We start from the raw sequence: 24,387 nt of genomic DNA, 5'->3' as shown, positions 1-24,387 counted from the left end.
AATCAGGCAAAGTTCCAAGTGTTGTGACGTATACCAAAGGGTATCTAATTTGGCCTGGACAGTTGGGAAAGCTGCTTTGAATACAGTAGATAAGACAGACACTCCCCTTTCAACTCCTGCATCTACTCTCGACCTATAGTGTAGGGCCACTTCTTATTTCTACAAGTTCAGAGACAAGGCCAAGGATGAAAGTGAAGTTGCTGGGGGCCAAAGCCCAAATGGGACAACAGCAGCTGCCACAGGATGAAGGAGCCCCTGCTGGATTACAAGAGTTGGAAGTATCAGCAGAGCTGCAGCTAGCAACCCCGGCCTGGGCCAGCCCCACGTCGGTTAATAACATAAACTTTGGTTCATTTTGGCTGCAAAGATCTGGCTAACCAGACCCATAAACTCGTGTAAATTCAGCAAAACACATCTCTTAGCAAAGCATGATGGCTTATTCTGTTTTGCTGGTATAACAAAATAACCTACTGCCAAGATATCACAGTAAAGGATGCACTTCACTCCCATAATAAGCTTTTTCCAGTCTAGGATCTCAATTCTCTTTAACCTGCTACTTATGAACTGAAAACTCAGGTTTCCAAGTCAATGTACTTTCTGAAAATGCTGTTAAAAGAAACAGAATTTTAGGCCGGGCACGGTGGCTCACGCCTGTAATCCCAGCACTCTGGGAGGCCAAGCTGGGCAGATCACAAGGTCAGGAGATCGAGACCAGCCTGGCCAACATAGTGAAACCCCACCTCTACTAAAAACACAAAAATTAGCCGGGAGTGGTGGCAGGCGCCTGTAATCCCAGCTACTCGGAAGGCTGAAGCAGGAGAACTGCTTGACCCCGGAGGCGGAGGCTGCAGTGAGCCAAGATCATGCCACTGCACTCCAGCCTGAGCAACAGAGCAAGACTCCATCTTAAAAAAAAAAAAAAAAAAAAGAATTTTAAATTCAATTAGAACAGCGAGAATGGTTTAAATGCAAGTTTTAAAGTTGCTTTTGATCCTATATTAGTTGGTAAACTGGCAGGGGACCTTCATTATGCTAAACATGTACTATCACAAGGGCCGAACTGTACAATGCATAAGAAAAGGCTAAGTTCATACTAACACTCTAACACTTCCTCTTGTTTCTCTCTCACATCTGAGCCGGCTCTCCTATGTAAATAGTCATGTCTTGAGTAATGGTTAAAATAAAAATACAGAGGGAGAATACTCACAGTTGTTCTAAAGGGACTGTAAGTTATTAAAGAGATAGAGACACAAAACAAAATGCAACTACCCTCAAGTCATTCTGATACAACTTTCTAAACACTTTAATAAAGAGAGGTCACGGATGCAGTGTAGAATATTACGAGTGTGGAAACATGCTCCATATACCGCTAGGTAAAAAAAAAAAAAAACTATGTCCACTATATTCCTGTGTTTATGATAAAACATACACGTTACAGCTGGGTGCAGTGGCTCATGCCTGTAATCCCAGCACTTTGGGATGCCGAGGTGGGTGGATCACTTGAGGTCAGGAGTTCAAGACCAGCCTGACCAACATGGTGAAACCGCCATCTCTACTAAAATTACAAAAATTAGCCAGCATGGTGGTGTGCGCTTGTAATCCCAGGTACTCGGGAGGCCGAAGCACAAGAATTGCTTGAACCCAGGAGGCAAGGACTGCAGTGAGCGAGATTATACCACTGCACTCCAGCCTGGCTGAAAGAACGAGACTCTGTCTCAAAAAAAAACAAAACTGGCCAGCTATGGTGGCTCATGCTTGTAATCCTAGCACTTTGGGAGGCCAAGGTGGATTGCCTGAGCTCAGGGGTTCGACACCAGCCTGGGCAACAAGGTGAAACCCCGTCTCTACTAAAATACAAAAAATTGGCCAGGCGCAGTGGCTTACGCCTGTAATCCCAGCACTTTGGCAGACCGAGGCGGGTATATCACGAGGTCAGGAGATAGAGGCCATCCTGGTGAACACGGTGAAACTCCATCTGAACTAAAAATAGAAAAATTAGCTGGGCATGGTGGCGGGGGCCTATAGTCCCAGCTACTTGGGAGGCTGAGGGAGAGAATAGCTTGAACCCAGGACGCAGAGGTTGCAGTGAGCTGAGATGGCGCCACTGCCCTCCAGCCTGGGCGACAGAGCGAGACTCTGTCTCAAAAAAATATAAATAAATAAATAAAATACAAAAAATTAGCCAGGCATATTGGCGTGTGCCTGTAGTCCCAGCTACTCAGGAGGCTGAGGTAGGAGAATCGCTTAAACCCGGGAGGCGGAGGCTGGAGTGAGCCAAGATTGCGCCACTGCACTCCAGCCTGGGCGACAGAGCAAGACTCTGTCTCAAAAAAAAAAAAAAAACCCAAAAACAACACATATACATGTTACATGTGTATCCATGTATCATATCCTCACAAAGGTCTTTTAAAGAAAACAGCTGACTCTGGAAGGCTATTCCAACAATTCTCATGAGATGCATTGTATTTTCCTTCAGTTGTACTTAGAATCCAAACCCAACACATTCAACTGACTTAAAAGCGAACACCCGGAGTAAACAATGCAAGCTGGTCTATTACCTCTGGGAAGTGGTCTGGAACTTGGGAATGTGGCCACCTCCCAGATTCGCCTCCTTTGGAATCACTGAATGGTGGTGGTCTGAATGTCCACCATTGGTCCCCATTTGCTCCGAAGTAGAGGTAGCCAACATGCTTCCCAAAGCAGCCAACTTCCAAACCAACTGATCCCCAGGTCCCTCCTGAACCACAGTCTCTGCGACCTTCAAGGGATCCTCATGCACTACACGATGTCTTGGGGAACCATTATCCCTAGATATCAAATCTATTAAATTATTTGAATTCTCTGAAAAGATAAGTCCTTAGATATTAAAGTGTTCAGGGCTCATACCTATAATCCCAGCACTTTGGGAGGCTGAGGCAGGAGGGTCACTTCAGCTCAGGAGTTTGAGGACAGCCTGGGCAACATAGCAAGACCTCATCTCTACTAAAAATCAAAAAAACATTAGCCAGGCATGGTAATGGAGGACTGTAGTCCCAGCTACTCGGGAGGCCAAAGCAGGAAGATCGCTTGAGCCAGGGGGATCAAGGCTCCAGTGAGCTATGATCACACCACTGCACGCCAGCCTGGGGGACAGTGAGATCCTATCTCAAAAAAATAAAAAATAAAGTGTTCATATGGGGGGACGGGGGCGGTTAAAGATGAAACCAAGAAGTATGCGACAACCTTAACATACGAATTTACTTTTTAATTTCTAAAGAAAAATCAAAGGGGGGGAAGAAATTTAAAAATATGTTTAGATACAAAATGTGCTATGAAGCAACATCAATAGGGTAGTAAAAATGTGCGGTTTTTTTTTTTTTTTGGCCAATTAACCTGTTTTACAAGCTGCAACTCAGCTGCTGAAAAAAGATATTTAAATAGCCTCAAAAACTAAGCCCCAAATGTCAAACTGACTTTATTACTTTGTAACTAATGGAAATTCTGACCTGGGAATCTCTACAATTAAGTTCTTAAAGCTTTGAACCTCTACTATTAAACCCAACAAAACCAGAAATTACCACTACTGTACCATTTTCGAAAAGCAATTTCTTAAGAAGGTGGACATAAAAGTGCGGCAAGGAGGTAGGAAAATTAATTTAATTTTGTATCCTACTGAGAATCCTGGTATTAACACTTTATTTCCCCAATAAGTGAGTCCACGTTATAGTTACAGAACCTCAAGGAGTCCCAATTCTACTGATAAATATTCACTGTTTTAAGTCTTTTCTGTCGACCGAAGGCTGAAGGGGAAAATGCACTTGAGTAAGTGGGTGGCTTCGTTTCTGACTCACAGGCAGCCCCAGATTTAAAACGAGGAGAGAAAAACAGAAGTCCACCCGTACCATCAATTAGTTATTTTCAAATATCAGCTACTTTTTCACAGTATTTTTTGAGAGATCATTAGTCTAAATCAAAATGTGAGGCAAATTTATATAGCATGATATACAATGCCTTAAAAGCAGTATAAGACCAAGGCAAAGGGAAGATCCTTATCTTTCAAAATGAAAGGGAGCTTGGCAAATATTCACACCAAGATGCAATGCCTGAATCCCATTTGTTTTGCTGAAGTCATTTAAAACTCAGCAAGACATCTTCTGCCAAAAATACGGGTGCACCAAAATACTCCATACCCCCTGGAAAGAGCATAAAGCAATGTAGCTGACCTCTCAGCCACAGGCCACGTCTGCCAAAGAAAGAAAAACGAAACCTCCAAACTGATACAAAAGCCAAGCATGAGCCTGGTGAGATGGGAGAGGCTGGCTCTGCACCAGTGAACACCTCAGCCAGTATTCCCAGGAACACTTTTCAATTGTCACTGGGGAAGAGGGAGACCCACCTTCAACAACTGCATTATAATCTCTAACTGCCAAGGCCAAAAATGAAAAGTATACAGAACAGAGAAAAACACAACATTCTCAAAGTATATTTAACAAGAGAATAAGCAATTTCAATTTCACTGAAAAAGTAAAATGCATCCAGTGACATTATTTTCTAAATTTCTGCTGCTAACGTAAGAAAGATGGTGAAAATTCCTTCAAAATGCTTAGGAGTTCTAACACATCAAATCTGATCATTTTGTTTACATTAGGAAACACTAGACATTGTGGATCTTTTCTTTAAAAAAACAAGAATTTTATTTTACTGCATTTTCACCCTCCGGACATGTCTCATAAAGTCTGAGGATTAAGCTTAGAAAGAGGAAGATTCAAAGCAACACAATTACAAAATGAACATCATTGGAAATATCACATGGCTTTAAGACTCATAGATCCATAAAAATGTTAGTGATGAATCTCATCATTTTCAAAGATGGTTCTTATGTGTGGGCTTGATCTTTAAAGGTTATTTGGTTTTCATTATTAGAAACATTTTTCATCTCATTTTGCCCTTCTCAGTGTTAAGCTGTTAGAGCCTGCCACCTAGTGGCGATGTGTTCTGAGACATAATGTTAAGATATAACACAAACCAACCTTTCTGAAGAATGCCAAAGAAAACCAACTCAGAGGGGAAGAAGTCATCAAGATCAGCCTTGATGATAAAGTGAGCCTCCAGCATCTACTGGGTAATTAACTCACTGCAACTTAATAGGTGGAAATGATTTACTTCGGGCATGACTAGAACCCTAAGCATTTTTGACAAGTACAATATTATCAAGTAACCAACTTAACACGATGCTGGGTTTTTTTAAGAATTCAAAATAAATAATCATTACCCCAATTTTGGAACTTTTGGTTAGATACTGAAACTCAAAGGGTCATTACATAGCCATTATAAATGATAATTACAGACACCTTACAGTAACCCAGAAAAACATTCTCAATATAACCAAACGGAAAGGCAAAGCAAACCATATGTCCACTATGCCTTAGAATGAATAGAGTATGCCTGCATATGGACAAAGAATAAAAAGAAATATATCAGAATGAAAAGACCTGAGAAATGATGGCAGTATCCATTTCATACCTAGCAGAAAGCGTAATACAGAACAGAAGAAATGTTTGTTGAATGAACAAAAGCATGAGCTCTTAAGGTTCTTTCATACTGTTTTGCCATTACCTTTCCAATGAAAAATGCTAGGTGGTCTGAAGGTTTCAAAGAGTCTTCAATGTAAACCAGGAATGCAGCAGGACACAGTGGTTCACGCCTGTAATCCCAGCACTTTGGGAGGCCAAGGCAGTCATATCATGTGACGTCAGGAGTTCGAGACCAACCTGGCCAACATGGCGAAACCTCATCTCTACTAAAAATACAAAAATTAGCTGGGCGTGGTGGCGGGCGCCTGCAATCCCAGCTACTCGGGAGGTTGAGGCAGGAGAATCGCTTGAACCTGGAAGGTGGAGGTTGCAGTGAGCCGAGATCACGCCACTGCACTCCAGCCTGGCGACAGAGCAAGACTCCATCTCAAAAAACAAAAAACAAACTAGGAATGTTTTAGGATACAGTTCCCCGAAGCAAGTGTCCTTGACCACTTTTGCAGCAGGATCATGTAAGAAAAAAGGGTATGTGGCATCAAAAAACATCTAATAACATCTTAGAAATTCACAGTGTACGTTAGCATATCACAGGACCCAAAGGGTACTACAAGGGAAAAACCCACTTAATTAACATGATCATCCCCCAAACTGATTTGACCACAAAATCCTTTAATCCGAAGAGCACCTATTAACTTTAGCACACAGAAGCAGAGTTAAGAGGGGTCAGAGGGGGACATACACCCCAGCCCCAGTTGGCAGGGGTACCACACAAGATACCAGCCAGCAAATTCTAGTACAGAGACAGCAGAATGGAGAAGGAAGGGGAGCAGAACATGGTTTTGGGAAATGCTGCTTTCAAAGATCTACCGGAAGTATTGATTAAATGACTGCTAATACATTTTTTAATGGGTTTCTACTTTTAGTACTATGTAAGTTTAGTAGCAGCCATGCTCTGAAATAACTACAATAGCCCCAGCCCTCTTTCCAAGTGGTTCGTATGAAACTCTTACAAGTAGTCCAGGTTTTCCCATAACATACCATCTTTTGTCATAGTACAGTTTGCCATCTTCTATCCGAGCTTCAAACCTCTGGGCTGGAGATTCCGCGGGTGTCGCAGGCAAGTGCTCAGGAGAGGATGGAGATGCTGGAGGAAACCAATACTTACGTTGACTAAGAATGTAACAAACACATGCGAGTCTACCAGTTAACATGCTTTAATTGAAACACTATCAGAATGTGGTAATAATCATCATTGAGCCCTTACAGTGATAATGCATGGGATTTCAGCAAAATTCTTGTATATTCCATCTAAACTTGATCATCAAAGCAACCCTGGGAAGCAGGCAAGGCAGATTAGCCTCATCAAATGGAAGAGACACCTGGGTTTCAGGAAGATTAAGGTCAAATGTGCAACTACATAAGATCACTTAGAGTAGGACTAAAGCCCTGGTGATCAAAGGGTAAGTATTATGAAAATCTCTTTAAAATGCAATCATTTTCGGCAGGGTGCAGTGGCGCACACCTGTAATTCCAGCATTTTGGGAGGCCGAGGCAGGCGGATCACAGGGTCAACAGATGAGACCATCCTGGCCAACATGGTGAAACCCCATCTCTAGTAAAAATACAAAAGTTAGCTGGGCATGGTGGCACACGCCTGTAGTCCTAGCTACTTGGGAGGCTGAGGCAGGAGAATCACTTGAACCTGGGAGTCGGAGGTCACAGTGAGCCAAGTTCACGCCACTGCACTCCAGCCTGGCAACAGAGCGAGACTCCGTAATCCAAAAAAAAAAAAAAGGAATCACTTCAAGAACTACTAAATTTACACTCATACAACTCCCTCATCCCCTCCCCATTATGCCTCAGAAGGTCAAGATGTCTCTGTGGACCACAGTGGCCCCCAGGAAGATATTACCTAGAAAAAGAAGACTCTTGTTTTCCTTCCACAAGACCCAGTAAGTAGAGGGATGTGTGAGTAATCATGGTGCTTTAAACAAAAAAAAAAAATGTCACCAATTCAGAATTCTAGTTGGCAACTAGCACTGATGATCTCAAGTGCTGTTCTGGAAGGAACAACTATGAATACTGAGCTGGTTGGTCTCTTCTATGAACTGCGAGTCAGAGCAGCCTTCGAATGCCTTACCAGAGTCAGGCCATGAAAAGCCACTGGAGCAGAACTGCCTAGGACTTGGCTTTAGAAAGCCAGTAATACTTAAAAATCCTTCTGGTTTCATTTTCAAAAATGGATGTGTACTTAAATCTTATGCCTGATGCCTACACAGAAGGAAATCAATCAATCAATCAAATGTCTCTTTTATGATAAATTCTAAGAAAAAAATAACAACAAAGCAGGGGTTACGAAAAAAAAAGAAAGAAATCAGGGAGGGGTGTAGTTAAGGTCCCCTTCAGTTTTCGTGATGACTACTCTTAGGCAAATGATGAACATTTCATTTTTGAAAATTGCAACAATTTCCTGACAGGTATTCACATGCTTTTCCAACAACATGATAAAAAGGTTGCACAAATGCCAACACATCATGGACTCACCTGGTCTCTTGGGTGACTTAAGCTGTAGGAAGAACAACAACAAAAAATCTTAGAGAAAATCATTTCAGGTGCAACTTCAGGTGTCAAAGGTATCATAATGATTTAACAAGTAACATGTTAACAAAGGAAAGTAGAAAACCACATAAGCCTGAGTTTTCAAATAAATCAAAAAAGTCAAACCGTACCTTATTTAATGTTCTCAGATCCTCCATGATCTGTTCATCTGTTAACAAATAGTTTAGTTGGGGTGTTGAGAGTTAAAGGACTGTATGTGAAAAGTACAGTTTCCAAGCAAAGAGTAATCAACAAAATGGTACCAGTATTTTAGAATTTACAAAGTGTGATTTTGTTAAATGATGTTTCTACAGTAACAGTTTGCTTCTTAGAAATTTATGATCCTCCTACTAAATGTCACGGTACTTCAATACATAAAAGAATTCACATCCCCCACTGCTAGGATGAGAAGGTGGAATGAGCTTCATTAGGCATCTACAATAACACAGCAAAGGAAACAGTAAAATAAGAATTTCATCATGAATGTATAAAGCGCCTTTGTTCCAAAGATCTAAAGACTTCCACACACACCCACCCAAGGTAAGGCTAATCTTCCCTCAGTAACTTAACTCCTGTTGTGAAGGAGAAGCAACCTGAAGTTATGTCCTTTCCTGATGGCACACAAACGACTAAGCCATTTTGGGCAGAGAGCTATTCACCATCTCCTCGAAAGGAACAGAAACAACGCTTCTCCATCTTTCCTGTTTCCGTTACCATTTTTAGGATTAAAGGGCTGCTTTATGTCTGACTGAAATCTCATTTGCTTTAATTTAAAAACAGTTTGCAATCCACTATATTACAGACATAGATAACAGATCTACATAAAGGTAGAGATATTACTGCCTTCATTTTACAGCTGGAAGGTGGAAAATTACAGGTGAAAAAATTAAGGCACATCAAGTTTTCAGATGCCCCTGAATCTTGATGTTAGCGTTAAAACCAGGCTGAACTTTGCATGCAAAGCACCTTTCCAAATCACGACTCTATACATCTCTCCCACCAAAAGCAGCAGCAAATGAGGACTCCCATGATAAAATGAGCAACCCCTAACCCGTGGACAAACATTTAACACATGCTTTCCAGTTAAATATTACTATTTTCTGTAGGACAACGGCCATGTATACCCTAGCAAATGGATAAACATAGGATTCCACAGTCTCAAGAAAGAAAGGCGGTAAGGCTTGATGTAAATGGATATCTGGAGCAGGTTTCCTCCTCTTGTCTGGGATGGGGACAGGATCATTTGGTCGCCTCCGCAACTTTCTGGTCATGATAGGTTTCACCTCCATAGAATCTGTGGCAAGAATGGAATGGGTAAATCTATCCAACTCCCATTTGAAGTCAGTAAGAATTTCTGTAGTATAAGAATATCTGCCCCCCAGCCACCCAATCAGAACTGTTTTATTGGGGGTGTTTGTTCTACACATGGTCGTAGCCAGACACCCCATTAGATTTTAGAAAACGTTTATGCTTGTAAGGTTCAGACCAGCTGCCCTAAGTGCACACCCCTCTCAGAAATGCAGCCCTACCATGAAGCATTACAGCCACTGTGGGCATCTCTCCAGCACCCTCAAAACCTAGGGGATATTCCTCCTCTCCCTCAAATTAAGAAGCCCGGAGTCACAGGCTCTCGGGATAGGAAGGAACCTGAAGGTCATCTCAACTGACTAATTTCTGCAGTTCCCACAGAGGGTGGGTGTGCCGAAGCCCACTGGTATGAAAGGCTCTTTTAGAGGCCACTGGCCTCATGGCCAACATTTTTATACGAAGGTTTCATTTACAAACTCGGACTTTTTTTCTTTATAACCTTTTGTGGATACTTGACTATCAAGATAACACAATGAGGGCTCACAATAAAAGCCTCTTTCCCTTCTTCTTCACTCCTCTCTGTGGTCTCACACTGCTGCTGACTCCCCACACCTTCAAATAGCTCCTCCCAAGCCGTGGTGCACAAGGAGGTGAACCTGCCTCCTCGGGGTCCTTTTTCGCTTGTCTGCTCCCTGAATACTGATGATCTTTGGGGTCCAGTCAGTTCCTTTTGGACTGTATCCCAACCAATCTGCAATCACCAATTCCAGCTCCACACATCCCTCTGAATGGCAATAGATACCTGACACCACACGTTCTCCACGCCCCACAAAAACTCAGTTCTCCTCGTTTCCTCTCCCAAGGTTGCCTCTTTTCCTGTGTCTCAGGGGCATCCAAGCTATCCCTCCTTCCATGCGAGAACAAATCTGTCATCTGTGACTTGTCTTCCTTCATCCAGGCATGAGGTTCACCAACTAATGTTGGTTCCGCCTCCACTCCACCCCTTCATCCTTTCGCTGGCTACCTCCATGGCCTTCAGTGGTCTTTCCCATGCCCCATCCATCCTCCCCTCCCCCAAAGTGATCTTCCTGAGACACAAATCAGATCGTTTTGCGTATCACTCTTGTTACTAAATATTTCTTTTTTTATTTTTTTGAGACAGGGCCTCACTCTCTCACCCAGGCTGGAGTGCAGTAGCACGATCTTCATTCACTGCAACCTCCGCCTCCCAGGTTCAAACGAGTCTCATGACTCAGCCTCCCAAGTAGCTGGGACTACAGGCATGCGCCACCACACCCGGCTAATTTTTTGTATTTTTAGTAGAATCAGGGTTTCACCATATTGACCAGGCTGGTCTCAAACTCCTGACCTCAAGTGATCCGCCCTCCTCAGCCTCTCAAAGTGCTGGGATTACAGGCGTGAGTCACCACACCCAGCCATCTTCTTACTAAATATTTCAATGGCTCACCACTCTCCACAGGATAAAAGCCAAGCCTCATTTCTGGTCTTCCTCCCTTCTTCTTCATTCACGCTTACACTGTGTGCAAGCCTTTAGCTATCTTGTTACCCAAGGGCACCAGACTTTACACCTTTAAGCCTTTGCATGGCTGTCCTCTGTCTAGCTTCCTCTTTTCTGCCCAGCAAACTCCTACATAATACCCCTTGAAAGTCAGTTCAATACTCTCTCCCTTCTGTGACAGCTTTCAAAGGCAGAGACTCATTCCATCCTCCAAGTAACCAGAGCATCTATACAAACCTCAAGTAGACCAAGTGCCACGGTGTACAGGTCATTACCTGCCCCTTCGGATGTCAGAATTCCACCCCAACACCTAGCAATAGTCTGGCACAGTAGGGGTGCATAATGTTTCGTGCAGAACGGGTAGATGAGGTCAAGTTTGATCATGGGATGAAGTTAATTTGTGATTATGCACAAAATCAGCAGAGCAGGCAGGGCAGCTTCAGGGAATTCTACCAAGCAGTGTGCAGGATCTTAGAGCATGTCATACATGTGCCACAGAAAATTTAAATAAAAAAAAAAAAAAAAAAAGCTTCTGCATGTTGCTCTTAAGAGAAATGGGCAGTATTAAATTTTTTTTCCCTATGAATGGAATAGAGGTAAAGTAAGAACCAAAGACCTAATTAACGAATATTTATAAAAGTGTACTGGGAAATATAAACACACACACACACACACACACACACACACACCAGAAACAAGTGGTGAAGGCTTCTCCCTAAAAGAAATCTCCTATCTTATGCTGAGGTGCCACCCTTCTCCAGTTAGTTACTGGCCAGTGACACAGCACCATGGTTAAGAGCTGGAGTGTCACACAAACGTGCGTCTGAATCCCTGTAACGGCTGTGTGACCTAACACAGGTTTGTAAGTGCTGTATGTCTCACGTGCCCTCGTCTAGAGAATAGAAGTATCAATAATGCCTCCCCCACAGTGCGTCATGAGGGTTACATGTGATGATACGTGTGAAATCTTAGCACAGTGCCTGGCATAACGGGTGTTCTATCAATGCTAGTTTTTATTTATATTTTCAGGCAGGAAAAAACTATACAAAGATCCTTTTTAAAACTCAAGGCACAAAGAGTTGAAAAAAAGAAGTTACATAGTCGAAAGCAGCTGATGTCAACTGTGAGGCTGTGCAACACTGACACCTAATTTGGAAAATAAAGTGTAAAGGGAGCTCACGCAACCCAAGAGAGCACCAAAGAAAAAGCACATAGCCCGTGAACATTATGGAATGCTCTGTCCGCCAAAGAGAGTGGCTGAGTGTGCTCTGCTCCACAGGCTGCCAAGACTGGGGAGTGGGGAGTGTGGACAATGCATGATGGATGTAAGCCAAGTAAAGGCCAATCACGCCCACCGAACTCTGAAAATCATAACTGTATCACTTATAAACCAAAAAATATATTCAAATTCTTATGAAATGGTAAAAAAAAAAAAAAAAAAATCTATTTTATTAGCCTGGTCACAGCAACAATCCGATTAATTTTATCCAAAAGACTACTTTGCAGAAGGAAGAGACTCTGGAGAAGCCCGTAAAACTTATCAGCATGTCTCCATCTCCATCTAGGAAAGAGGAGACAGAAAGGAGCAGTCCTGGCCAATGGCCCAGGTGGAAGACATGATTTGAGGACATGATCAACGTGTATCACAGCCCCAACAGACATAGTAAGATTATCCACTTAAGTCACCTTGCTCCAATGCCAGGTTGACCTAGTTGGCTTCTACGGTGGATTTTTCATAGAAGGATGGAATCTGACAACCCGGGTCTGAGTGTGCCTGGAAGTTTTATTTCTCACTGTAAGCAACGAGCGGGTATCCTGAGTTTTACCATCAATCTCCTATGATTGGGACTCTAAGAGTCCCAAGACGCTCAGTCTGGCTACACTGACAAAAATCAAACTTCCAGAACTGAAGCTCAGACCCTGGAGTGTGACAACCCCAGAGAAGACACCTGAGCAGGGATTCAGTCAGTCTTCCTCTCTGACATCATGCACCAACCATAAAAAAACTCGAACTGGCTGAAATTAGAAACCCTCTCTGATCCAGAGGTCTCCTCATACGTTTGCTTCAGTGGAGATACTATTTTATCATTAAACATCAAGCATTTAAAGCAGACTTGGGAGAGCGTACGTGAGAAAAAACATCAAACAAGCAACAAGACTAGGCATATAACTCCTCTCCAAACCACCCTGCAATATGACCTTTAATAGTGCATATCCTCCTGTTCTACTCACTAGGAAACCTGATGGATACAGACACCCCCCCACCCCTCACCACAGGGAGCACAGATTCCGACATGTAAAAAATGGGAGCTCAGGTTGAAGCAATGCTAGGTGGTAGAGTCATTACAGCACAGTCCCTCTGGAGAGATATTCTTGATAAATTAATTACCTGCAATTTACATACAATTACCAGTTTACTGGCTGGCCTTTTGTTCTGCACTTCTCTAGGCCTATTCATTCATTTCCAACAGCATACCTGCCTATAGTGTACAACAGCAGTAAAAGCTTCAATGCAACATATTTTAACTATTAAAACAAGCTCATATTTATCTATTGGGAAAAATATTAGTTGCAGTGATTCAAAGGGGAATCCTTAAAAAACGGGATATAAGGCTGGGTGCAATGGCTGACGCCTGTAATCCCAGCACTTTGGAGGGCCAAGGAGGCTGGATCGCTTGCGCCCAGGAGTTCAAGACCAGCCTGGGCAATAGCGCAAAACCCCATCTCTACAGAAAAACACAAAAAACTAGCTGGGCTAGGTAGCAGGTGCCTGTAGGCCCAGCTACTTGGGAGGCTGAGGTGGATCATTTGAGCACAGGAGGCAGAGGTTGCAGTGAGCCAAGATCGTGCCACTGCACTCCAACCTGGGTGACAGAGCAAGACCCTGTCTCAAAAAATTAAATGTACATTAAATTTAAAAAGGAAATTTTCTTTAAAAAGAAATGGGATATAAGTGGCAGAAAGAAAATCCACTGCAGAGTAAACATTATAGCAGATTGGCAATTACCTCCAAACCAGGGCAGGGTCCCATAGGCTAGACTAGCAGCCCAGAGCAATCCTAGCACACATCATGCCCTTCTCTAGCAGGGTGGAGGGCGCCATCAATGTTGACGCAAATTAAATGCTGCAGTGGTAACAGAAGAGCACCTAAGGGTTGTGGGGGAGGGGAACAAGAATGAATGTTACGGCTGGGCACGGTGGTTCATGTCTGTAATCCCAGCACTTTGGGAGGCTGAGGCAGGCCGATCACCTGAGGTCAGGAGTTCAAGACCAGCCTGGCCAACATGGCAAAACCCCGTCTCTACTAAAAAGTACAAAAATGAGTCAGACGTGGTGGCACACACCTGTAGTCCCAGCTACTCGGGAGGCTGAGGCAGGAGAATTGCTTGAACCCGGGAGGCAGAGGGTGCAGTGAGCCGAGACCGTGCCACTGCACTTCAGCCTGGGTGACAGAGCTAGACTCCGTCTCAAAAAATCAATCAATCAATCAATCAATCAGTCAATCCACAAGAATCAATGTTAGGTCTTTGGAGGCCAAATCAAGAGTAGGAATAAAGGGACCAATCTCTTTAAAGCCAAAGTTGGCCATTATGAAGAGAAGGCAATAAACAGCGAGCCAGTCGAGCCTTCCTCTCTGCACCCTCAAGCACATTAAAAGACCTGATTCTGGCCGGGCGTGGTGGCTCACACCTGTAATCCCAGCACTTTGGGAGGCTGAGGCAGGCGGATCACGAGGTCAGGAGATCGAGACCATCCTGGCTAACACAGTGAAACCCCATCTCTACTAAATATACAAAAAAATCAGCCGGGTGTGGTGGTGGGCGCCTGCAGTCCCAGCTACTCATGAGGCTGAGGCAGGAGAATGGCATGAACCTGGGAGGCAGAGCTTGCAATGAGCCGAGATTACGCCACTGCACTCCAGCCTGGGGGACAAAGTGAGACTCCATCTTAAAAAAAAAAAAAAAAAAAAAACCCTGATTCCACAATGCCAGCACCAGGAAAGAACATCTTGAGGAAAGGCCCACTCTGCCCAAAATCCAGGTCACCTCTTCCATTCTCCCTCTCCAGATATTTGTGTGGGGCCTCTTCCTCTTGTCTTCACACCCAAGTAGCTACTCATTAGCATCTATTGCATACACGTGACACTTACTGCTCCTATAGTAGTACAACCACATATATCTTACGGTTTTAAAATGAGTAAAAAAGCCAGATGTGGTAGCTCACTCCTGTAATCCCAGCACTTTGGGAGACCAAGGCGGACAGATTGCTTGAGCCCAGGAATTCAAGACCAGCTAGGCAACATGGCAAAACCCTATCTCTACAAAAAATACAAAAATGAGCCAGGTAAGGTGGCACATGCCTGTAGTCCCAGCTACTCAGGAGGCTGACGTGGGAGAATCACCTGAGCCTGGGAAGTCGAGCTACAGTGAGCCGTGATGGCACCACTGCACTCCACCCTTGGCAACTGGAGTGAGACTCTGTCTTTAAATAAATCAATGAGTCAAAAACGAGCCTGTCAAATTGTTACCTTTATTTAAGGGCCCTCCATCTCAACACATTACCTTGGGGAAGTCAAGGAAGCTGTGTCAGCTTTCTAACTACCAGAAAATAGCCTCCTAGAAGACACAGACTTTATCCATTAGCCTGATTTTTGTGAGTCACTTAGTGCCACCACATGTATCTATGGTATCTGCAGAGAGTCAGTAGTAGTGGTGGTGAAGAGAATATGCTTGGAGTGAGACAGACACTGGCTTAACCACTATCTATCTCACTGAGGGACTGTGAGCAAACGGCTCCACTTCTCTGAGCCACCTCTGCCATTTATAAAATCAGAAGCGATACCCCCAAGGTCAAAGGGAGCTGCAGGAACTCAGTGAGGTTAAAACTTCCCAATCCCTGAGTGTTCACTCCGTAAACCAGCTACTTTGTGAAGCAACTTATAGGCATTATCTCATCTCACGTCACATCTACCCTCTGCAGTAGGTTGTATCATCCCCTTGCCAAATGAGAAAACCCTACCTCAGAATTAAATCTGTGACAGTGCCAGGATTCAGCCCTGGACCATCAGGCTGCAAAGTTACCTCTAATATATTTATGTAATGCTTGGTTCAGTGTAAGTGCTTGGGAAACAGACTTCTATTTTGACATTGTAATGACTCGTGGTATCAGCTATCAACCAGCAGGATCAGCGACCCCTGGGGAAGGTGGTTAGAAATGCAGGATCTCAGCCGGGCGCGGCGGCTAACACCTACAATCCCAGCACTTTGGGAGGCTGAGGCAGGCGGATCACCTGAGGTCAGGAGTTCAAGACCAGCCTGGCAAACATGGTGAAACCCTCCTGTCTCTACTAAAAATACAAAAATTAGCCGGGTTTGGTGGTGCATGCCTGTAATCCCAGCTACTTGGGAGGCTGAGGCAGGAGAATCGCTTGAACGCGGGAGGCGGAGGTTGCAGTGAGCCGAGACTGCACCACTGCACTCCAGCCTGGGTGACAGAGCGAGACTTGGTCTCAAAAAAAAAGAAATTAAATTAAAAAAAAAAAAAAAGAAAGAAATGCAGGATCTCAGCCTCCACTCCAAAGCCCCTGAAACAGAATCTGCATTTTATCAAGACCCCGCTGACCTAACACATTGAAGTTGGGATGCACTGACCTATAATTCATCCTAGCTTCTCTATGTAGTTACTCACTTCTACCTGAACAACCCAGTCTTCCTAAGCTTTTCACAAGAGGTTTGGGCAGTGAACAGTATATCCTGCCAGTTCCTACGGACGTTTGTAAACGCTTTAAGCCGTGGTGGGAAAGAGCAGGTCACCAACTACACCCGTTTCCAGTGGGCTATTTAGTCTAAGCTTCTCGTCAGCCTCTTATCCTACTTTGCTTTTCAAGAGATGTTCATGTTGAACCAAAAAAGGAGACTTTAAAAAGTATATTTCAGGGCAGAGCTGGGCAACAATGATACTGGGCATCAATCCACAAAGGTGAACTAAGTCACTCAATTAGAGGAATGAAATCAAGCCTTTAATCCAATACCATAGCAGCGCCACCTGTGGAAATGCTAATTACCCTTCTAGCTTCAGTGCCTTGTCTTCCAAAACTCCATCATCACCTTGGCAGTGATTTCCATACCAAGGGTACCAAATGGCTTGAGGAAGGACATCCATACCTTTAATGCCCATGGCTAGCTTTAAACACTTCTGTAATCTATTTTATTGCATTACAAATGATTTCCCTGCATTTGTCTTTTCTACCCTGGCAGGCTCAGCCTCAAGTCACTGAGGATGCCTCCTGTCCCAGTTAAGATTCTGGCTGTAAAACTGCCTGGCCAAACAATGTCTGTCGCTCGTCAATAATTAGGATGCCAAATCACAGGTAAGGTGATGATACCCTTTCCCCACAGATGGAAAGGGAGCAGCTACAACAGATAATATTTCCTACTAGCCTAATGAAGGCTCCCAAACATCTGGTGGCTCTAGCAGAGAGCGATGAGGCATCAATGCCAATCACAGCCACTATCAAAGAAAATGGTGTGCAGGTCCAAAAGCCAGCAGGCAGACTGGTACCAGACAAGGTACCACGGTGCTACTGGTCTCATTAAATAAGCACTTCCACAAGAACAAGACTATACTGCCTGAAGCTGCTGTTAGCTGCTGTTTTGGCATCCATTCTCACAAAAAAAAAATTTCTGAGCTGCTTTCAGAGGACTTCATGGAGCTCACTTCTTTTGCCAAGTCTTTCTATGAGGAAGCTAACAGAGGAGAGATTTTTCAAAAGTCAGACCCCACCTCAGGCACAACCACATTCTCTTAAGTGTATCATGAGGATTGGAGCCAGAAGTCTGTGTCAGTCAGAAGGCCAAGCTGGTTCACAGCACCGGGAATATACAGAGGGGAACAAAGATCTTAACTGGCTACTTTTAATTTCAAAGCCCTGAGAACGTCCACAAAAACACTGCATGCATTTCCTATGGAACCCTGCTAAAATCAGACACGCCAGAGCCCCAGCACTTTCCGAATTGTAAGAGTTAAATTTGGGGATGTACAGAAAGGCATGCCACCTCCATATCCAAGTGACAAACTCACCACTGACTTGCCTTGCAGTATTTGCCAAGTTCCCAAAATAGCTAGTTCAAGCCAATTCCCGGTAACCTTCTAGGAATCATCAGTCTACATATGGCAACAGAAGAGTTGGCCCATATTATTTCTCCCTGAAACCTGCCTACAACCTGCTGAGTTCCCATATGTGGATTACTAAATTCTAGAAGGTTAGAAAGGGATTGGCTCTGAGTCTCATGTAACTTTCCTACCTTTATGGGAAAATAGTTCAGTTTGGCTATCCTGTTGGAATCATATCAAATCTTTCTGAAATGTTCAGTAACACCTGGCAGGAGAGATCTAATGGCACAGAGGATATAGCCAAAAGCCTTTGTTCTTACATCTAGGTCAAAGGAAGACAATACCTTTTCTGTAATTAAGGCAGACTGGAAAAAAACAAAGCAGAGGGATTCCCATCACCACAGAGGGACTTGCGTAAGCAATTTGGGAACATAACCAAGATACAAATGGCAGCGGACCCAGGAATCAAGTAGAGTCTAAGCCAGAGCTTGCAATTACTATTAAAGGTCTAGCAACTATTGAACATCTGTTATGCACAGGACACTGTACTAGGCACTCATATATCTAACCACAATCCTGTGAGAGGGTATGATCAGCCCCATTTCACAGAGGAGAAAACAGAAGTTAAGCAGCTTGACTAAGGTCACACAGCCAATAGAAGGTGGAGGAACTCTGATCTATGAGGTCAAAACCCACTCTCCACCTTGCTCTGCTCTTGAAATGTAAGACAAAAGTAACTGGAACAGCCCTTCACACCCCCCCTCAGGGCCCCCAGGATCCCACCCCATAGGGCTTTCCTACCTCCAGTCAGTTCCATTGTCAGCTTTTCGTTTTCAATCATTTTCTTCTTTTCTTCTAGCTCAGCAATCAGGTTCTCTTTCAGTTCAACCTTCTTGTCTTCAAATTCTTTCACTGCTGCCTTCTTTTCTTTAATGTAATTTCGTTCCACTTGTTCAGTCTGAGCAAAAGAGAAACACAGGCTGGGAGTACACGGCCCTGGGAGCTAGAGCTCCAACTCAAAGTCTAGCCTTGTCCTCAACAGCAAAGAAAACACCTTTGCTAGAAACATGACAAATACAGTTTCCCCCTCACACACACTTGTATTAACAGCGTGTCTGAGAGCAAGCTTTCCAGCGAGGGTATAAAATCAGACCCACGTGACTTTTGCTTATTTTTGAGTATACCTCACTTGCTACTCAGATATTTTTTCGCTTCCACATCCTATATTTTATACTAAAACACATTTCTCAAAGGTAGTCAATAATCGCTCATAAAGTTACAGCTTCAAAGGGAAATAGATTCTACATAAATTGTGTATATTCAAAAAGTTACTATTATTTTTGATACAGCAAGACAAAAGAATGGAACATCATTTGGTAAGTGCCTGAACCCCAAAGTACACATACATTGATATTATACTAACACAAAAATTGTATATGCCTCTGCTTTTCAAATCTCGCCATTGTGGTGACATCAGGGCCTACGGTGGACTAGGGATGTGAGTACCTCACTTGAGTGCACCTTCAGGCTGATCACATGATTCGTCCGGCTGAGTGACTATGGGCACCAAACTGATTTAAGGAAAGCGGGTTCCAATAATGTGGCTCTGAAAAACCATGACTTTCTCAAAAAGTAACCCCCACACACATGCCAGCCACTCTGGGAGCAGTACATCCTTCAAGATTCAGGCCCTCATCTCTGTATCACAGCAGAGTCTGACACAGAACCAGCACTCAGGTGTCCATGGAATGAAAGGAAAAATTAGAAATCTGTCTTTTTTTACTGGCCCAGAGAGTTTCAGCTGTAAAACAGAACTGCTGAGCCAATTCAGAGATTGAACTGCTTCAAGGACCAATATCAAACTATTAGGCCGTTATAACTCAGAGACTTCCAAACAGCTCTAATGCGGGATAAAAGTCAATAAGCAGTGAGGGGTGAGTACTCCTTATTCCCCTGTGATAAGCAGAGGCTGTGCAACAACAATGACCAGACAGGATGTCTGAGCTGAGACCAAATGTCCTTTAGTCAAACACAACAGTGGTGAAGCCTTCCCAACTATCTACTTGGTGATAGAAGGAAAAGCCACCAGATCAGGACTGCAAGATTCCAGTCTCAGACAGGGCCTGCAAACCCAGAAGATCCGTGGTACTTACTTCCAGCTGGAGGAAGAGTTCTGCAAGAGATAAAAAGTGCAATTAGATTTGCTAGGCTGTGCCACCTTTCTAGACAGTCATGTTAGCATTCATTTAGAAGCAGTAATTGCTTTCTGAAAGCATGTTACAAAGCAAATGTTTTCATCAGTGAAATGTTGATATACACGAAGGGAAAGGACGCGAGAAGTACTCAGGTCTAGTTAAAATGTGGCCCTACCAGCCTGCCAACATGGCGAAACCCCGTCTCTACTAAAAATACAAAAATTAGCCAGGCATGGTGGCAGGCGCCTGTAATCCCAACTACTCGAGAGGCTGAGGCAGATAGGAGACTCACTTGAACCTGAGAGGCAGAGGTTGCAGTAAGCCGAGATTGTGCCACTGTACTACAGCCTGGGTGACAGAGTGAAACCTGGTCTTTATTTTAAAAAAAAAAAAAAAAAAGTGGCCCTGAACATATCGGCTGTGGCAGTTCTGCCTGAGGGCAAAAAACGTGCAGCAGGAACCAAACTCCCTTGGCAAAATAAACTCATCCCATCTTTCACTCAGTCCACCCGCCAACAGCCCCCACAGTGGCAGGATGGGTCAAGAATAAATAATGCAATTACTCCAGAAACAGAGTGGACGTGATGTTTTAAAGCAGTGGTCTCCAACCTTTTCGGCACCAGGGACCAGTTTGGTGGAAGACAATTCTCCCACGGGCTGGGGCAGGGTAGCGGGGCAGGCGGCGGGTGGGGGAAAGCAGCCCAGTGGTCCACAGCCTGGAGGATGGAGACCCCTGGTTTTCTGGGGGGTTCTGGTTTTTTTGAGACAGAGTCTCGCTCTGTCACCCAGACTGGAGTGCAGTGGCACGATCTCGACTCACAGCAACCTCCACCTCCTGGGTTCAAGCAGTTCTACTGCTTCAGCCTCCCAAGTAGCTAGGATTAAAGGCACGAACCACCACACCTGGCTGATTTTTGTATTTTTAGTAGAGACGGGGTTTCATCATGTTGGCCAGGCTGGTCTTGAAATCTTGACCTCAGGTGATCCACCAGCCTCAGCCTCCCAGAGTGCTGGGATTACAGGTGTGAGCCACTGCCTACGGCCAGGACCCCCTTTTTAAAGCACTATATGAAGGGCTATGTGTGGTAAGGAAGGACCTTCACAGATAATCCATAGGACAGAGGCTCCAGGCACACCTGAGGCTTCACTGTTAGGCCGCCAAGCTCTGCTCATGCTGTCTGTCCCCGCAATGCCCTCTGATCTCCTATTCACATTCCCAAGTTCCTGACTGAATGCAGCCCCCTCCTGAGGCCTTTCCTGCTGACTCTTCACACATCATGCCCTTCAGATGCCTTAAAGCAACCATCTAACAGCACTCAACAACTTAGCTAGCACCTACCAAGTGCCGGATGATTAGTAACTGTTACCTAGCAGCTCCCCTCACCACTAGATTTATAATAGAGCACAAACCTGTCTACAAACCCGCAACTTGAAGCAAAATTGCTCCATAGCTTCTACTCTTTCCTGGGTGACAGGGGGCTGCGCATACAGTCCACAAAGATTCTCCAGGGGGTGCTATTCTCAGTCTACCAGGGGCCCCTTTGCAAACCTGGCAAATGCTATGGACCCCTTCCCCAGAACAAAGCACATATACAAACTCCACAGAATTCTGACAGTTCCAGGAACCCCAGATTAAAAGCCCAGATGTTGATTAACAGTTGTTGACAGAGAAAATTAACTGAGAAAAGGGACAAGCCACTCATTATTTGTTTAGCCCCCAGAAGTCCTACCCACTTTGGCACTGGGAATTGCTGGGCATAGGAACCCAGGCACACCCAACCCAATGTGATCATTCCTATAACAGCTTCAGATCTGTACCATGCACAAGTGGGCCAGACAGCTGGAGTCCTGTGCCATTTCGAGAAATCACGCCTTGCACCAATATGTCAAAATGACAATTAGCACTTAGAGGTGGCAGTTGTTTCAGTTAAAGCAGCCAGACACCACTAAAGCAGGTGATCATCTCTGCAAAGAATGTGCTTTTTAAAGCTCAAGTCGTGACTGATTTAGGAGCTCTTCTGCATTTTTACCTAGGAGAGAGAAATGCGAAAGAAGACATGAGGGCCAAGAATGTTGGCTCACACCTGTAACCCCAGCACTTTGGGAGGCCAAGGTGAGCTGGGCGGATCACCTGAGGTCAGGAGTTTGAGAGCAGCCTGGCCAACATGGTGAAAACCTATCTCTACTAAAAATACAAAATTAGCCAGGTGTGGTGGCAGGTGCCTGTAATTCCAGCTACTCGGGAGGCTGAGGCACGAGAATCACTTGAACCCAGGAGGCGGAGGTTGCAGTGAGATGAGATAGCGCCACCACACTCCAGCCTGGGCAACAGAGTGAGACTCTGTCTCAAAAAAAAAAGAACACATGAGGACATGATTGAGAGTCTGAGCAGAATGAAGAAAAACAACTCAATACTCATTCTGCTATTCTAACTTCAGAAATATGACTCACATCCTTTTTCTTTCCTTACTTCCATCTTATGCCAATTCCATGAGGTATTAATATTTCCCCTCTACAGAGGGAGAAATTGAGGTTTCGAGAGCAAATATTCTGCTTAAAGGATCAGATCTAAAGTGAGGAAGCAGGATCTGAACCTAAGACCACCTCCTTCCACAAATGCCACCTCCTTTATCTGCTAAAGGGGAAGTCTAGGAAGAGCAACCGGTTGAGGATTTTCAAGACATCTCAAGGAGGTGCTTCAGGAACTCAGAGTAGAATGGGGGTAACAGCAGGGAGAGGTAGAAGGTGGAAAGGCAGACAACTAATAGCTGGGGCTCCACTTTCTCAGCGCCCACCCACACTTCAGCCCCTTTTCTCTCTGTTGGTATGCACTGGGCAGCTTCTCACTGAGGAGACAGAGTGAAGCGTTGGAGTCACTGGCCCAGAATGAAAGATGACAGCAGCATGAGGAGTGGCACCCAACCCTCATTTTAAAACCCATCATTACTTCTACCATCGCAGGAACAAGGACTCTGCTGGCACCCAAACTGCTGGCTGATGATGAGCGTTAAAAATTCAACACATACATGCGATTTCCTGTAACCTCAGGAATCCATGTTTACACACTTTAAACAGTTGTCACATCTTACTTTCTACATGGCTCTTTAACTCAGTGTTCCTTAACTTTACACATGCTATACATGTGGTATCTTTTGTCAATGAAACACCAAGGGTCCTAAAGTCAAAGCAATGTGTTGCACGACTTTATATTGCTCGCAGTGCTTAGATGGAGCAGGTGCTCAATTCATTTTTGTTGAATGAATACATTTACTGTACACAACTAATCAAGTGTGCCTTTTCTCTAAATTCTTATAAAAACAATACTTGGGGAAAATAACAAGAGGACCCTCCCCAATCCTAGCACAAAATACCAAAAAAAAACCACTTAAAACGGGACGAAAACAACCTATAATCCTTTTCCTCATCCGCACTTCTGACTGTACATCAGGCCAGCTATGCAGACATGAGCAAGAGGGTGCAAGACTACTCTTGGGGTACCAGGGAGAACAACCTAACTGCAAGGAGCCTCCTCAGACACCCTCCACTACTGGGCCATTCCTTAGCAACAGAAGCAAAAGATGAAACCACTTTCCATAACCACAGCTTGGAAGTCTCTTTTCTGAAAACTCTCCCTGACAGAGTATCTGGGATACGTTTTGGAGAATAGCTCTTAGGGCTGCATTACACCAACAATCGGCAAATGGTCAAACATTTAAAGATGATTCATTTCCATCTAAAGGAGCCTTACCTGCATTCCGTATCCTCTCTTTGTACTGCTGATCTAGTTTTTTCATTCTCTTCTGATATTCCTGTAATGTACCTAATTTTGAACATTTAAAAAATAAAATTATTGTGAATATAAATCTGCTCTACATTTTGCTTCCTAAAATTATTCTCTAGCATCTACACTGACTGTTTCAGTAACACCAAAGGAAGACACACCTCAGCAAAGTTAACTCTGGTTCTTAACCAAGGCACACAGCAGAAACCACTAGGGGCCTATTCAAAGTCCACCCAACCCAGTGGATCAAGGGTCTGTAGTGAGTGAGGAGGAGTGGAAAAGTGCCAACATCTCCACACTATTCTGATCAGTTGCTGCAATAGTCTGAATCAACGGGCCTTCCTTTACTGGAAAAGGTTC

General features: G+C 44.1%; 1 protein-coding gene across 1 annotated transcript in view; it reads right to left on the bottom strand.

The window, feature by feature from the left end:
- SUDS3 (SDS3 homolog, SIN3A corepressor complex component) overlaps positions 1 to 24,387 on the bottom strand; it is a 41,240-nt gene that overhangs the window by 7,603 nt on the left and 9,250 nt on the right. Inside the window, 7 exon segments of the mRNA NM_001132069.1 lie at positions 6,552 to 6,657; positions 8,058 to 8,079; positions 8,243 to 8,304; positions 9,310 to 9,405; positions 18,853 to 19,009; positions 20,205 to 20,224; positions 23,995 to 24,066. Of these exon segments, the coding sequence (NP_001125541.1) occupies positions 6,552 to 6,657; positions 8,058 to 8,079; positions 8,243 to 8,304; positions 9,310 to 9,405; positions 18,853 to 19,009; positions 20,205 to 20,224; positions 23,995 to 24,066 (535 nt within the window).

Source organism: Pongo abelii, chromosome 10 (genome assembly GCF_028885655.2).
Source record: "Pongo abelii isolate AG06213 chromosome 10, NHGRI_mPonAbe1-v2.0_pri, whole genome shotgun sequence".
Classification (NCBI taxonomy): domain Eukaryota; kingdom Metazoa; phylum Chordata; class Mammalia; order Primates; family Hominidae; genus Pongo; species Pongo abelii.
Note: the sequence above shows the minus strand (reverse complement) of the source record. Positions and strands in the feature narration are given on the sequence as shown.